This window comes from Paramormyrops kingsleyae, chromosome 1 (genome assembly GCF_048594095.1).
Source record: "Paramormyrops kingsleyae isolate MSU_618 chromosome 1, PKINGS_0.4, whole genome shotgun sequence".
NCBI classification, from domain to species: Eukaryota; Metazoa; Chordata; class Actinopteri; order Osteoglossiformes; family Mormyridae; genus Paramormyrops; species Paramormyrops kingsleyae.
Window position 1 is genome coordinate 40,620,388 of NC_132797.1, and position 18,920 is coordinate 40,639,307.

The 18,920-nt window shown below is 40.8% G+C and overlaps 1 protein-coding gene and 1 long non-coding RNA gene across 3 annotated transcripts; one reads left to right on the forward strand and one right to left on the reverse strand.

Annotated features, from left to right (window-relative positions):
• Window positions 1-63: 63 nt before the first annotated feature.
• mospd2 (motile sperm domain containing 2) lies at window positions 64-17,407 on the reverse strand. 2 transcript variants are annotated; one of them, XM_023817522.2, is made up of 15 exons: window positions 17,271-17,407; window positions 17,131-17,188; window positions 16,282-16,437; window positions 13,674-13,760; window positions 13,144-13,298; window positions 11,154-11,214; window positions 10,941-10,979; window positions 9,923-10,047; window positions 9,065-9,232; window positions 6,618-6,736; window positions 4,200-4,293; window positions 2,589-2,685; window positions 1,970-2,099; window positions 643-748; window positions 64-528 (listed from the first exon to the last, which is right to left on the reverse strand). In XM_023817522.2, the coding sequence occupies exons 1-15, from the start codon at window positions 17,307-17,309 to the stop codon at window positions 376-378; spliced, it is 1,587 nt and encodes a 528-aa protein (XP_023673290.1). In that variant the 5' UTR covers window positions 17,310-17,407; the 3' UTR covers window positions 64-375. The 2 variants fall into 2 exon arrangements, with proteins under 2 accessions (XP_023673290.1, XP_023673291.1); XM_023817523.2 differs by having other exon boundaries at window positions 17,131-17,185; window positions 17,271-17,388.
• Window positions 16,379-17,388, forward strand: LOC140592325 (uncharacterized). Its single transcript, XR_011992698.1, has 2 exons — window positions 16,379-16,835; window positions 17,182-17,388. It is a non-coding gene; the product is annotated as an uncharacterized lncRNA (long non-coding RNA).
• Window positions 17,408-18,920: the final 1,513 nt, after the last annotated feature.

The following is an 18,920-nucleotide window of genomic DNA, read 5'->3' on the forward strand; positions in this document are numbered from 1 at the left end:
CAGGCAAAATTAAGTGTAAAGTAACCGTATGTAAAATCAAACCCTTTTTATCTAAGCCACACGTAAATAAAAATGTATTTATTTCTCGGATTTAGAGGAAATACTGTACATCATTTCAGAGGAAATGATTACTTTTTATGGCAATAAATAATGGCATGATTTTATGGTAATTAATAAAAATACATTGTTTTCTTTCAAGTCCTGAATGTCAGACTCTGAGACGGAGAGGGGTCTCCACAGGAAGGTACGTCTTTCCTTTGCCTTCACCACAGGAAACGGAAGTTGGCTGCTACAAGTTACTCTCTACATCTCATGAGAGGATCTTTTCCGGCTAGGGGGAAGCCTGGGGGAGAGAATTCTAGAAGGGGATGCAGGTCAGGGTGTCCTTTCTCCAGTGTACAACATGTAAAAGGTAGAGAAGCAGACGGCCGTCAAGAAGGACACCAGAATCATCAGAACCTTCTGGAGCCACAGGCACTGGTCAAGCTTCTGCTCCAGCCTGGAATTACTGGCAATGGCCCGCATGAGCTGGGTAGAAATCACAGTTAAATCATTTCAATCACTGAGGTCAATTCGCCACATTGTCTCTTCTTTAACGTCTGGTTGAAGCAGAAACAAAAGCAGATTTAATCGATATCTCACCGTGCTGTGTAGGTCCGGCTGCCCATTAGTCCCAGAACCAAGAGGGGTGCTGTCGCTTAAAATGCCCAGAACAGGATTGTTTATCTCAAAAGTGTGGCATCGTAACCTAAGACAAAATAGTATTTTCATTAGAGGGGGGAAACCTGAAAAGCGAAGTAGGTCTAGTCATAGTGAAAGCAAAGGCCCTCGCTGGCAGTGGGGGAAGCGTTTCACGAGCAGTGCAGTGCATTTCTGATCAAGCCCCTACACAGAAACCACTGATGGGGAAGGAGGCAGGGCGTTAGAGGAAAGCGCTTGGAACCGATGGAGGCCTGAGAAATGACAGCCGGACATGGGAATGTCACCAAGGCTGCGGTGTGAGCCGTCACGATGACAAAGGATGACACGCTCGAACGTCACGAAATGACTGACGTCTGAGATGCGCCGCGGGCAAGCTGCCTGCAGCAGACACTGCAGCAGACACTGCAGCAGACACTGCAGCAGACACTGGGCGTCCCCAGGGAGTACCAGCACCTTTAGAGTCTGTGACTCCAGATTTCAGACCATCATAAGGAGGTTATACTAAAGGGAAACCCTCCAAAAAGCATTCCAAGGTGTTTCTAAGTCAAGAGTCTTTAATGGCGCTATAACTGGGAAACAGGCTATATCCATCCAACTCTCCATCCATCCATCCATCCATGGTCCCTTATCCAGCACAAAGTCACAGTCAGCCTGCAGTCTATCCCAGGAGCATGAGGCAGGGGATTCCTTGGACACGATGCTTGTGATAGATTATTTATGAAAATGAAGGCTGCACGATATATGGTGTGAATGCACAATAATCACTTTGCATTTGTGTCTGTGGACAATGCGCAGCAACGCCACCAACCTGACACACACTACTGGTAGATAAGTTCTATTTGTATATAGTTTAATTTTGGTAATTTCATCTCCATTTTTGTTTGATAAATATCACAGTGTTACTCATGGACATTTTACATATCACGATGTGATATCGTACAGCCCTCATGAAAATTGAAAAAATTACTGAAAAGGTTCTTCAGTAAAGTCTGGTTTTAATATGGGGTGGGATGGTCAGTGCAGCCTCACTCCTCCAGGCCTGGGGTTTGAATCCCACCTCTGCTTCATGCAGGTGGGAACACCACTGACCAAAGACACGCAGTCCTGCTAACTGATGTCTCTAAATGGCCTGTAGTGTGCGAGTCTGTGTGTGTCCTGCATGACTGACACATCCTGCCTGGGGTTAGCTCTAAGCAACCCTGCCCCCACACCCCAACCAAGATAAGAGGGTGGACAGATGAAGTTGAGTGTAAGATCCCTAGTTTACCTATGTTCCATTATCTTGCTTCTCGGAACTTCTTTCCAGAACTGAGAAAGCTCTGGAGGAGTAGCTCCAGAGTTGAGCTCCATCTCTGCAGCCATGACCAAGAAGCGGTCCTGGGGAGACGCCTGGTAGCCTGCAGGGTGACAATGAGGCCAATCAGAGTGTGGCAGACTCACAGAGCCAGCAGAAGTCACAGCGAGAAAAGTCACAGCGAGAAAAGTCACAGCGAGAAAAGTCACAGCGAGAAAAGTCACAGCGAGAAAAGGCCCAAAGGAAACATCAGGCCGCAAAAAAACAACTAATGAAAGGAGGGAAGTGGATGCAATTGAAATGATGTTCAAAACCACATGCTAAACGATCATCTGCTGATGCCCATCTAAACGATGCTGGTCTCAAATAGTCAAACGCAGCTTCAGCCTTCAGAAAAAGTTTTACTGTGGTTAGGCCATTTATTAATGTTTCAAAGGACACAACTTGAGGGACGATTATATTGTCACCCTTAAAATATGCATGTCAGAAAAAAGGAAGTGGGACTTTCCACAAAGGTTCCTCTTTCTGCGGGTTCTGTTGTGAAACAGCATAGCTCACAGATGAGTGCACAAGGCTCACTGCTGCCCCCTACCTCCATGTAGAGATACTATGATGTCTACAGAGGCTCCTGGCTCGCACGAGGAGTTGCTGGGCTTCACTCGGTATTTTTCTGGTGCCGTCGTCCGCACCTTCAGGAATGGAAATAAGAATTTACGAGTCTGTGAAAGTGTTTTGGAAAATATGACAGGAGTCACACTCAGGGGCAGATTTCTCAGAATAAACAGGGATAATATTTTCGGATCAGGAGTTAGCAGCTTGGACTCCTGCTCCAAAAAGCAACTTCACAGGTACATGAATATCTACAAGCCTAATATATTTGGTAGGAGGGTCAATAACCAGGTTTCAGCCAAAATGGATGATATTTATTGAAACCAATAGTATGAGATACATGTGCAAATGATGTGTCTCATTGGTCACTCTAATGGTTGTAATTAACAGAGCTCCTCACAGGAATTTACCTTTTATATATATATATATATATATATATATATATATATATATATATATATATATATATATATATATATATATATACACACACACACACACACACACACACACACACACACACACACACACATACAGTGGTACCTCAGTTCTCGAACTCATTAGAACTCAAATTCTAAGTTCGAAAAAAAATTGCCTAGAGCTCGAGCTGAATCTCAGAAGTCAAACCGTGAACGCTGACCTAAGATAACTTGTATGCGCACAGAAATCAGTCACGCAGTCTCTCAGTGGAAACAAAGGGTAAGGCTTCAGTCTCAGCCTCGCATTCGCTGTGATAGCATCGTGCATGTTTACACTAGCTGAATACATATATTTAGACGGTAAAAATACATTTAGACAATGATAGACAGTAACAGTAATTATTATTATATAATAAAATACATTTAAAAATAAAGATTTCTAATTCATTATTTTAATATTAATAATAAACCATTAATACGTTTAATTATAATAATATTGTCATGCCGAGCAGGGACGGAACGGAGACAAAGACGCAGACGTCAGGGTATCGGGGAATACGGGGTTTAATTACAGGTAAGGCAGGCAAAACGCAGACGGACAATACAATGACCAGGCTGGGGAAACAAACTGAAACGCGGACGAAATACAGAGGACTAATGACAACAACCAGAAACAGCTGATCACACGGGGATTCCACACGGGGTTAACGAGGGGGCGTGGTACACGGAAGGAGCAGACGATCGGGGCAGGACACATTGTTTGGATACATTTATTTTCTTACTTTACAAATTACTGTTTTGATAAATGTGCTTAGATGTGTTTAGTACAGTATATGCTTTCTTGTTTTATCTGGTTCATTTTGTGTTTAAAATGCTAAAAAAACATATTTAGGTGTAATTTTTTGGGGCCGGGAACCAATTAGTTGGTTTTCCATTATTTCTTATGGGGAAAATTCGATCACAATTCGAACTTTTTAGGATTCGATCCGGAGTTCTGAACAGATTAAATTCGAGTTCTGAGGTACCACTGTACAATATATTTGCAGTACCATGTAATTCAATACCTCACATTTTGACATTGGTATATTGTGCTTGACTTGCTTAACTAGTTGTCATCGGCATACATGACAGAAAAACACAGAACTCTGTAGGCAGACGCAGACAGACAGACACACCTTGAAAGCCACTGGATTTCTGGTCACATTGTTGAGGACGATCAGACATTTCTTCTCACTGTCCTTTGATCCAAAGCATAGCTCTTCTGCTGGACTGAGGATTAAAAAAATCAGAGGATTACACAACCTTGATCTGGATGATTAAATAAACTTCCAGAATGCTTTAACAACTATGAAAATGTCCCTAAAAACAGTAACATGTTATTGCTTTCAGAGGTCATTCATCATAAACATCTTTGCCAATCAGAAGCAAAACATAATGCATAGATTATGGCCACTCTCTCTCAGTTGTCAATGGAAACCATCTAAACCCATCCATTATACAGTACAATGGCAACACTTCTCTGATTTGCGACACACGCATTCACCTCTGTTACTACTGCCCCATAGAGGCTGATTGGACAGGGGCCACCTGAGTGTTACTACTACATTTGTGAGATCCAGTTGCAGTGATTTTTTTGTGCACCGTACTAAATCACTGCCTTTTATAAATCTTCTAATTACCCCCCTATGAAAAGTCATCCACTACTTACAAACATACAAACAACATGGCTAAAAAATTAGTCAACAATTGTAACAGCCCAGGAAGGATAAATTAACAGATTGTCATTCCTTCCAGAGCACAATAAGCCTTATAACCAAGGGACAGTGGCTTCAGAAAGAAGCTGTTAAGAGATTTCCCTCAAGAAAACCTTTCACCCACATTCATCTATAACAGTGGTTCTCAACCCAGTCCTCTCGATGCCCCAGACAGTCTGAATTTTTGTTCCCTACCAACATGAACCAAACAATCAAGCGATCACGAACACTGAATACCTGGTACATGTGTGCTGGGAACTGGGAAAAAGCAAAAATGTGAACTCAAGGACTTGTTTGAGGAGCACTGATCTATAATGAAACAAGACTCCTAACCCTCACTGAGCCCAATTATTGTTGACTTTTCAAGCATCAGAAAAAAACATATATGTCTGATGCTCAGTCAGCCAGCTCAGTTCAAAGCAAAATCAGTTCAAAGTGAAAATAAAACCAAGGCCTTATAATCACATAACTTCTGGAAAGGATCAAATTAGACAAGGCGGGACAGACTTACCTAATTACACATTAAAACAAACACACATATAGTACTTCCATTTAAACAATACAACCCACAGAGAGTGTAGTGCATGAGATGATACACACTTTGCCTCCAGCCCTAAAACACACTCGGATATGTGCTTGGTATCACATTCAGTAAGCAGACAGCCTAGACCAGGGTTGTCAAACTCAAGGTCCATGGGCCACATTCGGCCCACTGTACAATTGTATCTGGCCCGTGCGATAACATCTTACGTCTACCAGAACGGGCCTGCTGTATATATATAGCACGCACATCACTGGCACTACAAATCCCAGACTGCACAGCGATAGCTGGAGCATAGGCACATCGATCAAGGTAGGGCTGCATATCATCACATCGCGATGTACCCGCAATTATATGGCACATGCAAAATAATCATCATGGCTTTATTTGACGGGTGAAACATTTGTCCGGACGCTGGGTTTTCAGTACTAAAATAATTTCAGCATATCCTTATGTTTAATAAATGTGTGCCACTTTAAACTACAAAAAATATCACCACATCACCAGCATCTATTTTTACCTTGTTTATCCACAATATCTCCTCTTTTAAAACATGCTGTACCTGCTGATCTGTCCCTTTCTTCACTGCCACTTCAGTGCTTATCGCTTCCATGATATACTAAAACAGCATTATGTGGTATGCTCTGCTAACCAAATTTATTAAGTATAATAATACGCCAAACTTATACAGATTACTAACTCATTTATATTTTAGGCGTACTAAACAATTTATGTGTCTGATGTGTTTTTTATATGAGATCTCTCATTTGTTTGTTGAATCTATACGCCTGGTCTATTCTGAATTCTAAGATGTCTTGGGAGAAGTTAAGTTAGTATTCATGTATAAATAATTCGTCATAGTACATCATACTAAACATGGTCAATATTTAAAAAAAATACTGACCTGATTTGGCCCTTGAATTCAACCCAGTTTTTAATTTTGGCCCCCTCTGTGACTGAGTTTGACCGCCCCCCCCCAGCCTAGACCATTCATTCCCCAGCCATGCTGACATGCAAAGCTACAAGCTGTCCCTCCTGTTTCCTCACACGCCTCATATCTGAGCATCCTTGGATACTTTTACAGTTCCTGGTGTTCGGTAGCAAATAGATCATATGCTTGAAGGTTACTAAATAAAGCAAGAGATGATTCATTTCCCGAAAAGTGCGTGCCATTTTCACACAAACAAATTGACACCAAAACAACCATTCAAAGAAATTCTTGCATGACAGGTCATACTCACGTCATATTAAACACCATTAGTATACCATATAAACACAAACACAATCACCCTGGATACCTGATGTAAAGCAACTGTCCTTTGAAAGAAGTCGATGGTCTCCGGGGCCCCTTGGTCCGACCTGCCGTGTCCGTTCTTTCGGCCTCCTCGACTTTGAGACAATCTTCTGAAAAATTCACCTAGAAACATGAAATGCTGTGTGACAACATAACACTACTCATTGGGGGGCCATGTGCAATATCTCCATATGTGTCACGTGACTGTGCCAGATGCCAGGAAAATTGCCTTGTGACTGAAGAGAAGGGAATTGGATTAACCAGAGAAGCCTACTCAGCACAGCCAGGAGGAATGCACTTCTTCCAAAAACAGGCAGAAAACAAGCACAAGCAAAAGTTTGAGAACTGCTGACATATGGCCCATCTTGGCTGACCTGAGGTCAGAACTCAATACCCAGCAATGTCATGTGACAGGCCGAGACAAGACGTCATCTCCCATCTCCATTTTACCAAGCATATCAAGGGGCGTGTCACAGTGCGAGTCAGTCCTCAGCTCACAAACCCAAACTGCCGGGTTAACAGGCTGAGCAGGTATCCGACACCTGCTGTAGGCCATACTGCTATAAAACAGGAGCTTGGAGCGTGTCAGGAGCACATCGCTGAAGAAGAACCCAGCTTAGGCATACGCAGCTGACAAATCAGTAAGCCCAGTGACTGCTGTCAGACTGGTATCACTGTGCAGAGCATGTACTCTACAGCATCTCCGGCCATATAGTGAGGAAGTAATAAGGAAACCCAGGGCTCTTAATCCACGCAATACTACAGAATGGTTGACAAGTAACAGTCTGGGTTACTGAGAGCAACTGCCCTTAAAATCAGCAGCTTCAGATACTAATTTACTGCAAATATATATCAACTGAACTCTTAATACAAAAGCACAAAGGCAAGTCTAAATGGGACGTGACTTACTCCCAGAAAAAGGCAGAGCCAAGACAAACACTTAACATACTTTTAGAACTTAAGATTGGCACTTTGGACTAAACATGAACTCTACTGTTTACAAGCACAGAGGATAACGTGTTGGATACGCAACAGAAAACAGAATGGTTACGGACAGTGGGATCCCGGGGAGACGTGACAGATTACACTGCGAAATTTATTCTCCTCATCTCCTCATTAATTGGGTCTCATTATCTCAAGGACTAGGAACATTAAGTCTTTTAGCACAGGACACATGTGAATTCGTCAATTACAATCAGCTTATATAACCTGCATGGAAACGGCAGCTGTCCAGATTTAACCACTAATCACTGTGCTTCAGCAGTGACTGAAATCCATCTGTTGTTGTTTGAGATTAAATAACAAATATTTCCATCCTACACATTCTTCTGTTGTAATCTCTATTGCCCCCCCCCCATTTAAATATGAGTGAATTATCCACCTGTGGATAAAAATACCCATGATAAACAGCATTAGCCAAAGCTGGGACACATGCACCGGTTAAATTCCCTATTGGTTGGCATCCAACATGCTGAGGCACCATGGGAGGACGAGCAATCTCCACAGGAAGGAAAGCAGACAGCAATCATGTACTAAGAATCAAAGACATGACATAACTAATGAGTTTATTCAAGCCGGATCAAACGTGAAGTCAGTTCAGGAAGATGATGTAATCAAGGGTTACAATGCTGACAGCACCAGCACTCCTAGGTAAGTTCTGATCAAAGATGCCTTCATTACAGGAGTCTAACCTCTCCCCCCAGCTCCTCAAAATACCTTCTCCCAGCAAACACAAACTAATCCTTCCAGAAAGCTCCCAGGCAAAACAAAGCTGCTCCACAGATGCAGTAGAACATCTCATTAGATATAAATAATCTCAGGGTCCATGTCTGGAGGTCAAGGGGCCATTGAATCACTGACCAGCCCAAAAGCAGATGTTCTTAGCTGTAGTAATTGAGCCAGGGTTAGGTGAAGTAGACAGACCTATTTCCACCATGGTGAACAGCAGAAACCATTAGCCATAACAAAGGGACTATCTAGGGATGGATGTCATGGAGAGTCTAAAGCACTGTCAAAACACATTCTACCCAATGAGGGGCTAACAGCTTTCATTCCAATCCAAGCATATTCTTAGCTGCCCTTAAGGCCTTGAAATGAAAGGAAAATATAACCAAAGCAAGATATAGTTAAAGTTGCTCAAGCTCCATCAGTTCTCACTGTGTTGCATACAAGTTAGGAGAATACAGTAACACAGCGATGAGAGGCTACACTTTCACTGGTTTAGAGGAAAAAAACATCTTTGAGAGTCATATACATACGGGCAGTAATTCACCTAAAGAATCATGTTTTAGACTGTAAATTGTAGTCTAAACTTTGCAAAATTAAAGAATCATGTGGTCTCTTAGCACATAATAGAAATACAGATTTTCAAGATCATCCTTACTAACTCTCTAAACCTGCAAGCAAATGATGGTATGAGGCCACACAAAAACACAGGATGGGGCCTGGTACCTTCCTGGGCCTGTGTGACTGATCAGAGCTGAAGCTCAGCTCCAGCTGGTCCACGTCTCCATCCCTGCTTTCTTTTTCATCTTCTCCAATGATCGGTCCACCATTCTCACAGAGAGGGCTTTGGAAATCATCATCAGGGAGTGGTGGGTAACTGTATTTGAAGGGGTCCTGGAAAACATCGAAAACATTCTGAGGATGGAGACTCAGCCTATAATAAAAAATTACAGTGAAAGCTATCAAATAATTTACTGACACGCATTAATACAAGTACAGTCAAATCTAGGATTGCGAGTAACTTGGTTTGCGAGTGTTTTGCAAGAGGAGCAAAAAGTTTTAATACATTTTAACTTGATAAACGAGCAAGGTCTTGCAATATGAGTATTACGTACAGTAAAACCTAATAACCCTCCTCTTCTCCTCTCTCTCGTCTCCCACACACCATTCACGATTCTTTTCAAAGGTAAAGTGCAGGTTAATTAGTTTTATGTATTTTTACTTTATATTTTGTATTAATCATTTTTATATAAATATTTTTTGGTTGTGGAACGAATCATCTGAGTTTCCATTATTTGCTTTGATATACGAGTGCTTTGGATTACGAGCATGTTTCCGGAACAAATTATGCTCACAATCCGAGGTTTTACTGTACTGTCTATACCGACAGATACACCACATGAAAAAGGAGTTGCCTGATTAGTTACCTACAAAGACAGCTATTTTAATTTGAAGGCCAATTACCAGTATATGGGTCAGCTATACAAGAGGTCTGAGTCAACACATTGAAATGGGAGATTTCAAAACAATATGACACAGCATATCAATTCAGGAAAATAATAATCCAAAAATATAATGACGTACAGTTCCTCCCATGTGTGGGGGAAGGTATTCGGCATCGATGTAAGTCTGGACATCATTCTTCGTCACAAACTTTAGCTTGTTGATGGCATCTGGATCCAGCCACGTCTTCACGATCTTCCATGCCGCTGAGACCAAAAAAGACTGTACAGTTACTCAAGGGAGTGGGTGGTCAAACCAAAAACCCAGCACCGTTATCACCACTTACCCCAGATACAACTTTATAGCACAGGCCAGTGAGAGACTGGGCTGAACTGGAAGAATTTAAGTCTAGAGAATAATGCAGATTTTCCCATGTCAAAATATTGTCTAGCACTGATTGGCTCAATCAGTGAATCTGAAGTATACAATGAATCAGCTGTGCAGATGAGTAGACAGACACTAGTGGGGGTAGAGAGGAATAATATTCTGTTGTAAACAGAGTTTTGTGTCCAACGTGCAGATGGAAAAATTTCATCTAGAGCAGAGATATTGCTTATGTTCATGAAGCAATGATGGAAGTCTTTCACCTCAAGTCGTTAAATTCAAATGAAAACAATAACGTTAATTAGCACAGCATCCACCTAGAATAAAGCCTCCTACAGCCAGCCCTCCAGAAGCCTAGCTGAGTAGCCCTAGTGTAGTTTTACCCAACAGGCACATCAGCAGATAATAATGTCACTTGGAGATCATAATAGTGACCTGTGAGCGCTCCTCTATACCCCGTACTTCTTCCCATAGGCCAAAGACACACAGTCACTACAACAGTGGTGTGTTTATGTGTCAAACTGTTTATATCCTTAAGCTGAGGCTTATGACCAGCTAGAGGGCATAATTAAAACTAGGTTAGAGTTTACTGGAAATACTGGGTGTTATATTTTCCAGTTTTTTTTTTTTTTGAGGGGTCTACACTCCTAATTTAGCTTCCACAGTTTCAAAATAATCTTTTAATTTTATTATAACCCATAAGTGAGTGGCCATAATGCTCTAGATAAGAAACGCCCCGTTCCCCACCTCTGCCCCCCTTCCCAGAATTACTCACCATTCATGATCCACGGCATCTCGTACATGATCATCTTAGCTAAGGAAAAAAAGAATTCCATATATCATAAACCTTCACCTATCAAGGAACCACACTCCAAATGGCACCAAATGTCAGGAAATCCCTTAATACATCTGAGTGTATCAAATGAAAACAGCAAAGTATTGTTAGGGAAATAAACGCATAACAAGGAAACATAACTCACATACTTACATAAAAACTTTGGATAATATATTTTGAAGCAATTAATAATGTACTTCACAAACTCCATGTCCTAAATAAAAAAATAAGAAAAAGTCATTTTAGAACAAAAGGAAAAGTCCCGTAAAGAAACAAATATCAGATTTGGTTAAAAGTAGAACATAGACCCTTTAAGAGTAAACAACTGAAATGACCCCGATAAGGAGTGTCAAAGTCACACAGTTCTCATACTGCTTTGGTTAATTATTTTCTAATTCTAGCAACCTTTTAATAGAATATATGTGCACATATTTTCATTAAGGGCAAACAGAGGAGAAGATTTTTTTTCTGCAAACACCATTCATCAGCTAAAATCAGATTCAAGGTCTGTGTTTCCTGGAATAAATTCTTGGTCATTGGTATGTCATCACACAGCCTTGATCTCTATCTTGACGAAAAAGTCAACTCAAAAGAGCCATTATCAGCACTGGTGATCAACAGATCTGGAAGAAACCACTTTGCACCATAGGTTAAAATGAGAGAAAATCCCTCACCACACACTGCACACAGTTCAGAGCAACAAGCATGATATTTTTTCCATGCTTCCAAGAGGAAAATATGAGCATTGAATAGATGTGGAATGGGCTGCACACAGAAAAGAATAAACAATTCTGAAATATTTACCTTCACATGTGCCACTGATGCAAGTTTAAACAAAATCAATAAATCAAATATTAAACTTGTCACCATCTGAAAACCACTTACCAAAAGAGACACCATTACAAAAGCATGCAGAGCAGCTGCTAAACCAGCGTTTCTCAACCCAGTCCTCAGCGAACCCCAGCCAGTCCACGTTTTTGCTTCCTCTCAGCTCCCAGCGCACCTGTACCAGCTATTCGGTGTTCCTGATTGGCTGGGAGCTGGGAGGGAGCAAAAACGTGGACTGGCTGGGGTTCGCTGAGGACTGGGTTGAGAAACACTGTGCTAAACCATACTTTATTGCGAGTTCAAAAGCTTTACTAACCCTTCAAACTAATGCTTTAGACTTTGCTTCTAGAACACATGACTAACCAAAAGCTGATCTTTGACCAAACCATCACCACATTTGTTTCTTTCCTGCGAGAAGTGATGCAGCCTGATTTTTACTGTGCTAGCAAAGTCTTGTCTAGGATGAGTGAAGGTGTCCATGTGCATTACCGTGGAGAGCTAAGGAGCTCCACAGTCTTTCATCAGGTAATTCTGATTAAAGATCCACACGTGTCTGGAAGCACAGCAAGCAATCTAATACTTACTGACACAGGTTTGGAACATGCATATGATCCCCAAACCGAAGACATGCACCTTAAAAATGCCTAGCTAAACCATGCAAAGCCAGTACAATATCCTGAAAGCTAGGTGCAAAAGAACCTCTAGTTAAGACACCATTAGCTGGGGTGAATGGCCTTTCTGGGAACTTGTGCAATGCAATGAAAGACTCTGATACTCTCAAACAGACCCCTTTTCTAGCTGGAATAAAAATACAGCCATCTTTTTACCACACTTCAGATGGCCGATGACCTAACGTGCCTTTGAGTGAAACTAGAGCACTTTCTTCTATGGGGAAACAGTAAGGAAATGGGTGACCTACAGTAGGGAGGCACAACAAAAGTTATGGACAGGATAATGCAGTAGGACCGACCGAGAAGACTTTCAGGACTTACTAATCCTCAAATACAAATCCAAGCATCCAAGGTCAATCCCCTACTCTAGCCGTACTTTGTATCTGAACATCCACTCAGCTTCGGGTAACAACTTCATATTAATGACAGGCTTAATCATATGTATTTTTCAAAACCATCTTTAAAATTATGACTGTTATAAAGCTAAAACTAAATGAACAGGTGTTGACCTGTATAAGTCTGAACATAATGAATGTAAATTCGTTTTATACCAGGCCAAAAAATAAGGAAAAATTTAAATATTTTACTGTAATTTCCATTTGTACCCAGCTGAGCCCAGGATAGAGGGGAGGTATGGGGCTTACAATGTTGCTGATCCCGGACTCAGACATGTCGAAGACCACTGTCAAGAGCTTGCCGGGTTCCCGCCTGGCGTAGCGCTCCAGCCAGTAAGCCACATACTTCCTCTTGTCCAGGAAGGTCTTTACATCTTTGACATGAAGCTTCACCTTGAACCAAACTTGGAGCAAAAGGCGAGAATAAGTGTGAAGCACGAGAGCTAAAGACTGAAAGAAGCTGGCATTTGGTGTTCAATAACATAGAGCAATTATTGCTATGTACTACTGAAAACAACCCACAATGAGTCAAATGGGTGGCACTTTAGTGGCCCTTAATGTCTAGGCAAATGTCAATCTCATAGAGAAATACTGCAAAGCTGAGTTTACAGAAATCAGCACATGTATAGGGACAAGATTAATATGGGAAAATTATTACTTGTGATGAATTTATACTGCAATACACTCATGTAAAAGTTGCACAAAACAGGAGAAAAGACACCCCCTTTTAATTTACTAGAAAGAAAGGTTACTCCACTGCAGCCACATGAGAAACGTACACAGCTTATTTTCTTCTTTATCATAGCCATGTAGGTAAACAGCCCCAGTCTCGAACGTCCATTTTGGCACACAGCTCTCGTCGAGGTCTGTAAAATAAGTCAAAGGAGCTCAGGCTTGAGCACAGGGAAGCAGAACCCCGGGCAACCATAAAAGTCAGGAAGAACAGAGAAGTGACTGTGATATGAACTGCAAACCGCACCACAAAAACAGAACTGCCCACTCGCAGTGTTCAGCCACAGTGGTGCGTTTCCAAAAAGCATAGTAACTAACTACATTGAACTTGCGTTGTTCAAACTATGCCGGTATGATGCAGGTGTTTCCCGAAACCATAGTTCGAACCATGGTGGTCACGATGCTGCGAACTTACATACTATGATGCATTGTTAAACGACACAGGTGTTTCTCCAAACCATAGTTCGAATGAACGTTCACAAAGACTATCGTTAAGTTGTGTAGTTCGAACTACAGTTCTCGGGCTGTAGTTGGAAGCTTGGTTCCGGGAGACAGCTGGTACCATCTGAGTAAGGTGAAAATATTAAATAATCTTGCTGTACAAACATCTATAATGTCAAGTGCTTTGAAAATGTAGTCGTAAGAGTACTTTTTATGTACTTCTCTGTTCATGAGTATGGCATGATTGGAGAGGATATTTACCCACCTTGTTAGTGCTATATGGCAGAATGAATTACATAGATAAATGTATATTTAGGGCTGCACGATTATAACATAGCAATATCACATCGAGTAATATTGCAATATTAATCAAACCAAAAAGGAGATTAAATCACCCAAAATAAAGGTCTGCCAAATGAAACTTATCTAACAATAGAGTGTGTTTAGTAAGTTGGTGATGTTGTTACGAGCTGTGATAACAGACACAAAGCACTGACGACAAATTCAATGATTATTATGCACGCGCACATTGCGGTATCATTCGGCACTTACGTACATACAGTATTAAATAGGAGAAACAAGGGGAAAGCAAATAGGCATAAAACACGTCAAATGTATAGTTAAGAATAATGAATAAATTCATGATCACAGAGCTTTTGTTGCAATATTGAAAAAGATTAACACACACACAAACTGGTGCTTGGATACAAATCCATGGCTGTGTAAGCGAGATACCTAGTAAACAAGGAAGGGTGTTATGTGTACCCATCCCACTGAGCAACTAACAACAAATCGGGATTTATAAGTGTTTATAGTATGATTTAAAAAAATGAAAATAAACATAATTAGGCCTACAGATACAGACGATGTCAGAAAATGCATTGCAGCCGAATACCTAATAGTTCTTATATTTTTTCTTCTACAAGAAGCACCACACAAGTATCATTATGGCGCTATTGATATTTTTGTTTTTAATATTAGTCATATAACGGCAATAATAATGACACAGTAAATTACCGGTAATAACGTAATATATCGGCACAACTGTCGCACTCACAAAGTTTGTAATATTATTTCTAAGTTTTTGCAGGCGACCAGCTGTAAAAGTTAGACCAGTATTACAAAGTTTGTTAGTTTTTGCACACGACTCGCTGTGATAGTCAGACCAATCACCTCTGAAACCACTGTAGTTCGAACTACGGTGGTTCAAACTACCGTGGTATGGCGGTTTTGGGAAACAGTCGTACTTTGGATTTAGTTGGTTTGAACTAACATAGTACGATGCATTGTTTACGTTGACTTCTGTCGTTGTTCGGGAAATGTCCCCTGAACAGGGAAAATCGAAAACGCTCAAATCTGTAAAAGCCCCGGTAAGGGAAGCTTAGATTCATAGCTAAAGAGACTATTACACGTTCTATTACCAAAATTACAACATAAAACCAATTATGCCAAACAGTATGCTGATCTCAAAGTATCTTATGGAGAAAGATGAGAAGTTTTTGTTGCAGCCTTTCTACAGCATAGGAACAATTTTCAGCAAGCTCTGAACAGCCAATTCAATAAACTGCCCACAATCCACCTCTATTTTAAAGCAAGAAAGAGCTAAGAGCTACTAACTGACTTTGTGTTGCCTTTCAAGTAGGGTGACCACCTAATTCACACCAGGAGCGACACTATATGAACTTCAGGTTTTACAAACTACTTTAAAACTGAAAGGCTTCTGTGCTTGGCTAATTAGTTCAATTCTTCTTGTGCTTTTACTGGTTTGTTTCCTTGATTGAAAGACTTATCCTGCTGTCTGACATTAATTAACATTAGTGACACATGCATGAATACAGGAGACTAACCAACCAGCACACATCCATCACTTAGTGAATAAGTGAAATCTAGGTCCTTTTAATTGAAATGGTAGTTTACAAATCCTGTCCTAGCATCCCCCCTGACAAGGATTAGGTGGTCAGTCTGCTTTGGAGTAGGATGCTAACAGATCTTTCATCAAGCCAAATGTTCCTTAAATGGCATCAAAACATACTATTTTAAAAACTTACCCTCAGGTTACCCTATTTTTTATTTTTATTTTTTAAAAGGCATTGCAATACTTTATAATGATATGTTTAAGATAAGATTAATTTTATTACTCTGAGGGGGAAATCCTAGATCTCATGGGATATATGTGTTTATGCAGAGCTTTCTGGCTGAAGACCATCATCCTACCATTCACTCCAAGCTCTTTCCTCCATTGAAAACTTTCATCAATCATTTTCAAGGTGTCTTCCACAATAAATTGTCGCCAGGTGAGGAAGCTTTTGGTATAGGAATCATCCTTCTCCAGCCTTTCCACGTCCCTGGGGTCATATTTTTCTGCCGACTCTGTATAAATTAAAACAGCAAACAAAAGCTTGCCCATGTTCTGCAATTTAGGTTGTTGACTGTTTACTTTGCATGAAGGAAACCAGAGGCTTCAACATCAAATAAACATCTCCCTTTTTGGATTAAGTCTACGGGACAAACGTGTTTCCAAGAACTTCAGTAAGATGTACTTCAATCATGTGTACACGCGTATACCCAGAGATGGCGGTCTAAAGCAGTTCTTCGTCTTAACACAAAGCGGGGAGAATTATACAGTAGCCCTTTGTTAAAACAATGGACACATTTTACAACAGCAGGAAAAAAGAAATTGTCCCACATCGCAGCTCTCTGGATTATGCGCAAGGCATCTGTCATGGCACAGCTGCACTGAGGCAGTTCTCTCTCACTATACAAGTCCAGTAAGAATCTATTTTATTTATGCTGACGTTTAAAGAAAATTAAAGCAAATTTCCCGTTTCTGGCCTCTATTTCTGTATTTAAAAATGTAGATGAAAGACACGGAAATGTATTGAATGTGAGCCATGAAGTTCGAACCGTTTATATTTTGATACTGTGCTTTAATGTCTATGTCGCAAGCACCTGTAGTGTCGGTGCCACAGCTGTATTGCTGAATGAATGTTATATCGAATCTGCCCGGTTAACAATATCAACAGCATTTTAAAAAGTCAGCCAGATAGTGTATTAATCCATTACCATCGACATATTCGTTCCTGAATCGTTGTCTTGTCTCTTCTATCTTCTCAGTTTCCTGCTGAAGAAGTAAAACGGGTATAAAATAAAGAAGTTGCCATGGGGGCTGACGGATTCGCCGTTAATATGTTCTGGTTAGCTACCTGCTCTGAGTCCGGCAGTCCGCCATCCGCCATGTTCATGCCGAAGTGGTCTGAGGCGCAATGAAACTGCTTCCATATGAAACTGCGCCGCCCGCGTCGCCATTGTGGCTCCGCGAAAGCGAAACCTCATCCCGTGACTCGCATTCCTCAGACATCACCGATATAGAAAAACCGCATAAACATGAACATTACCGAAAGGCACAATACATGACGACTCAGCTCGAGGGCTAAAAGCAAATATTCTCATTTATTTCTCCACGGATCCCCCGTCTCATCATTATAACGGCAATATAACGTACAACTTAATGGAAATGTTCACTCTTCAACCTGAGATACAGGCTAATTTTCCTTAAATGTCAAAAAAGAGGAACAGTATCACTGATAATGTAACTGCAGGATGATTACCATTATTCAAGTTTTTCAAGATCCCCTTAAGAGATGGCGTAAAGTTCACTGGTTAATAGGCTATAGCCTATGTACTATACTGTATACTTGAAACGTTCATGGACTGAACCTTATCTCTACTCTGTATGTGTGGAGTCTGCATGTTCTCCTCATGTTGTGTGGGTTTATCCTGCTAAATTTAGTTTCTTTCAACAGTCGGTGCCATTTTACTTCACTTGCAGAGAAGCATCAGTCTCATTTGAATCGTTGTTCTTATGCAGAAACAGCTCTGGTTACCATAGCAACAGTCAACTATCTCAGCAAGCTCCTTCGTGAGTGTCTAGGGCCAGAGCTGAGCTGTACTCTTAGGTGCTCCCGGCCACGTTTGGGCCCACACCAGGAGGACAGGTGGACCTTATGCGAAAGGCAATGCAGGACTCGAAGACTCCATGTTATAGCTAATATTTACATAAAACTGCAGACACCAGAAGCCCTGAGTTCAAAGTATTTTTGGAGTAAAATTGTTATAATAACTCATTTTTTTCTGGATAAGACCATCTGCTGTGTATCTAAAGGTAAATTATGCATTTTCCTGATCCGCAGTGATTTTTTTCAGTGTTGATAACTGTGGGCCAGAACCTGGTCACTCAAAACACCATCAATACACACAACAAATCATATATTATTTCCCGCCAAAATCCACAAATTTATCTGACCTAATACAGGGATGAGCCGGATTCCTCAGAGACTTACAGTCATTGCAAGTATAGATATAATTGTGTATCCATTCTGTTATTACTCCAAAATTCTTGGTCATACCATTTGTCTCACTAGATATATTGTTACATTTAGTACTATAAAGTGAAGTTATTCATTCTGAATGTCATACATTTTCATGCCCATAACATTAGCATCTGTGTTGCTGCATTACCTCATATTACCTCAGAATGCCTGAAATAAATCTTCAGTACAACAAATTACAGAGTACAAGCAAGCCTTTGTATTTCAGCACTAAAATTTATCTTCTCTGGAATAAATCGGAAAACTCTGATTTAACTTTTACTTTTATTTGTTTATCTGACATACATGTTTTCATATGGCCATATGGCCAGCATCTGTTTTTCTTCCATTTGACCTCTTCTGTTCATCCCAAGAGGCCCAGGAGTGAGGAAATTATATAGGTGTTGTTTTTCTCTTCAAAGAGAAAGTCGGGTAATTGGGTGCAGCCGTCATGGTAAAACACTGCTAAAGAAGCAGGAGGGGGTG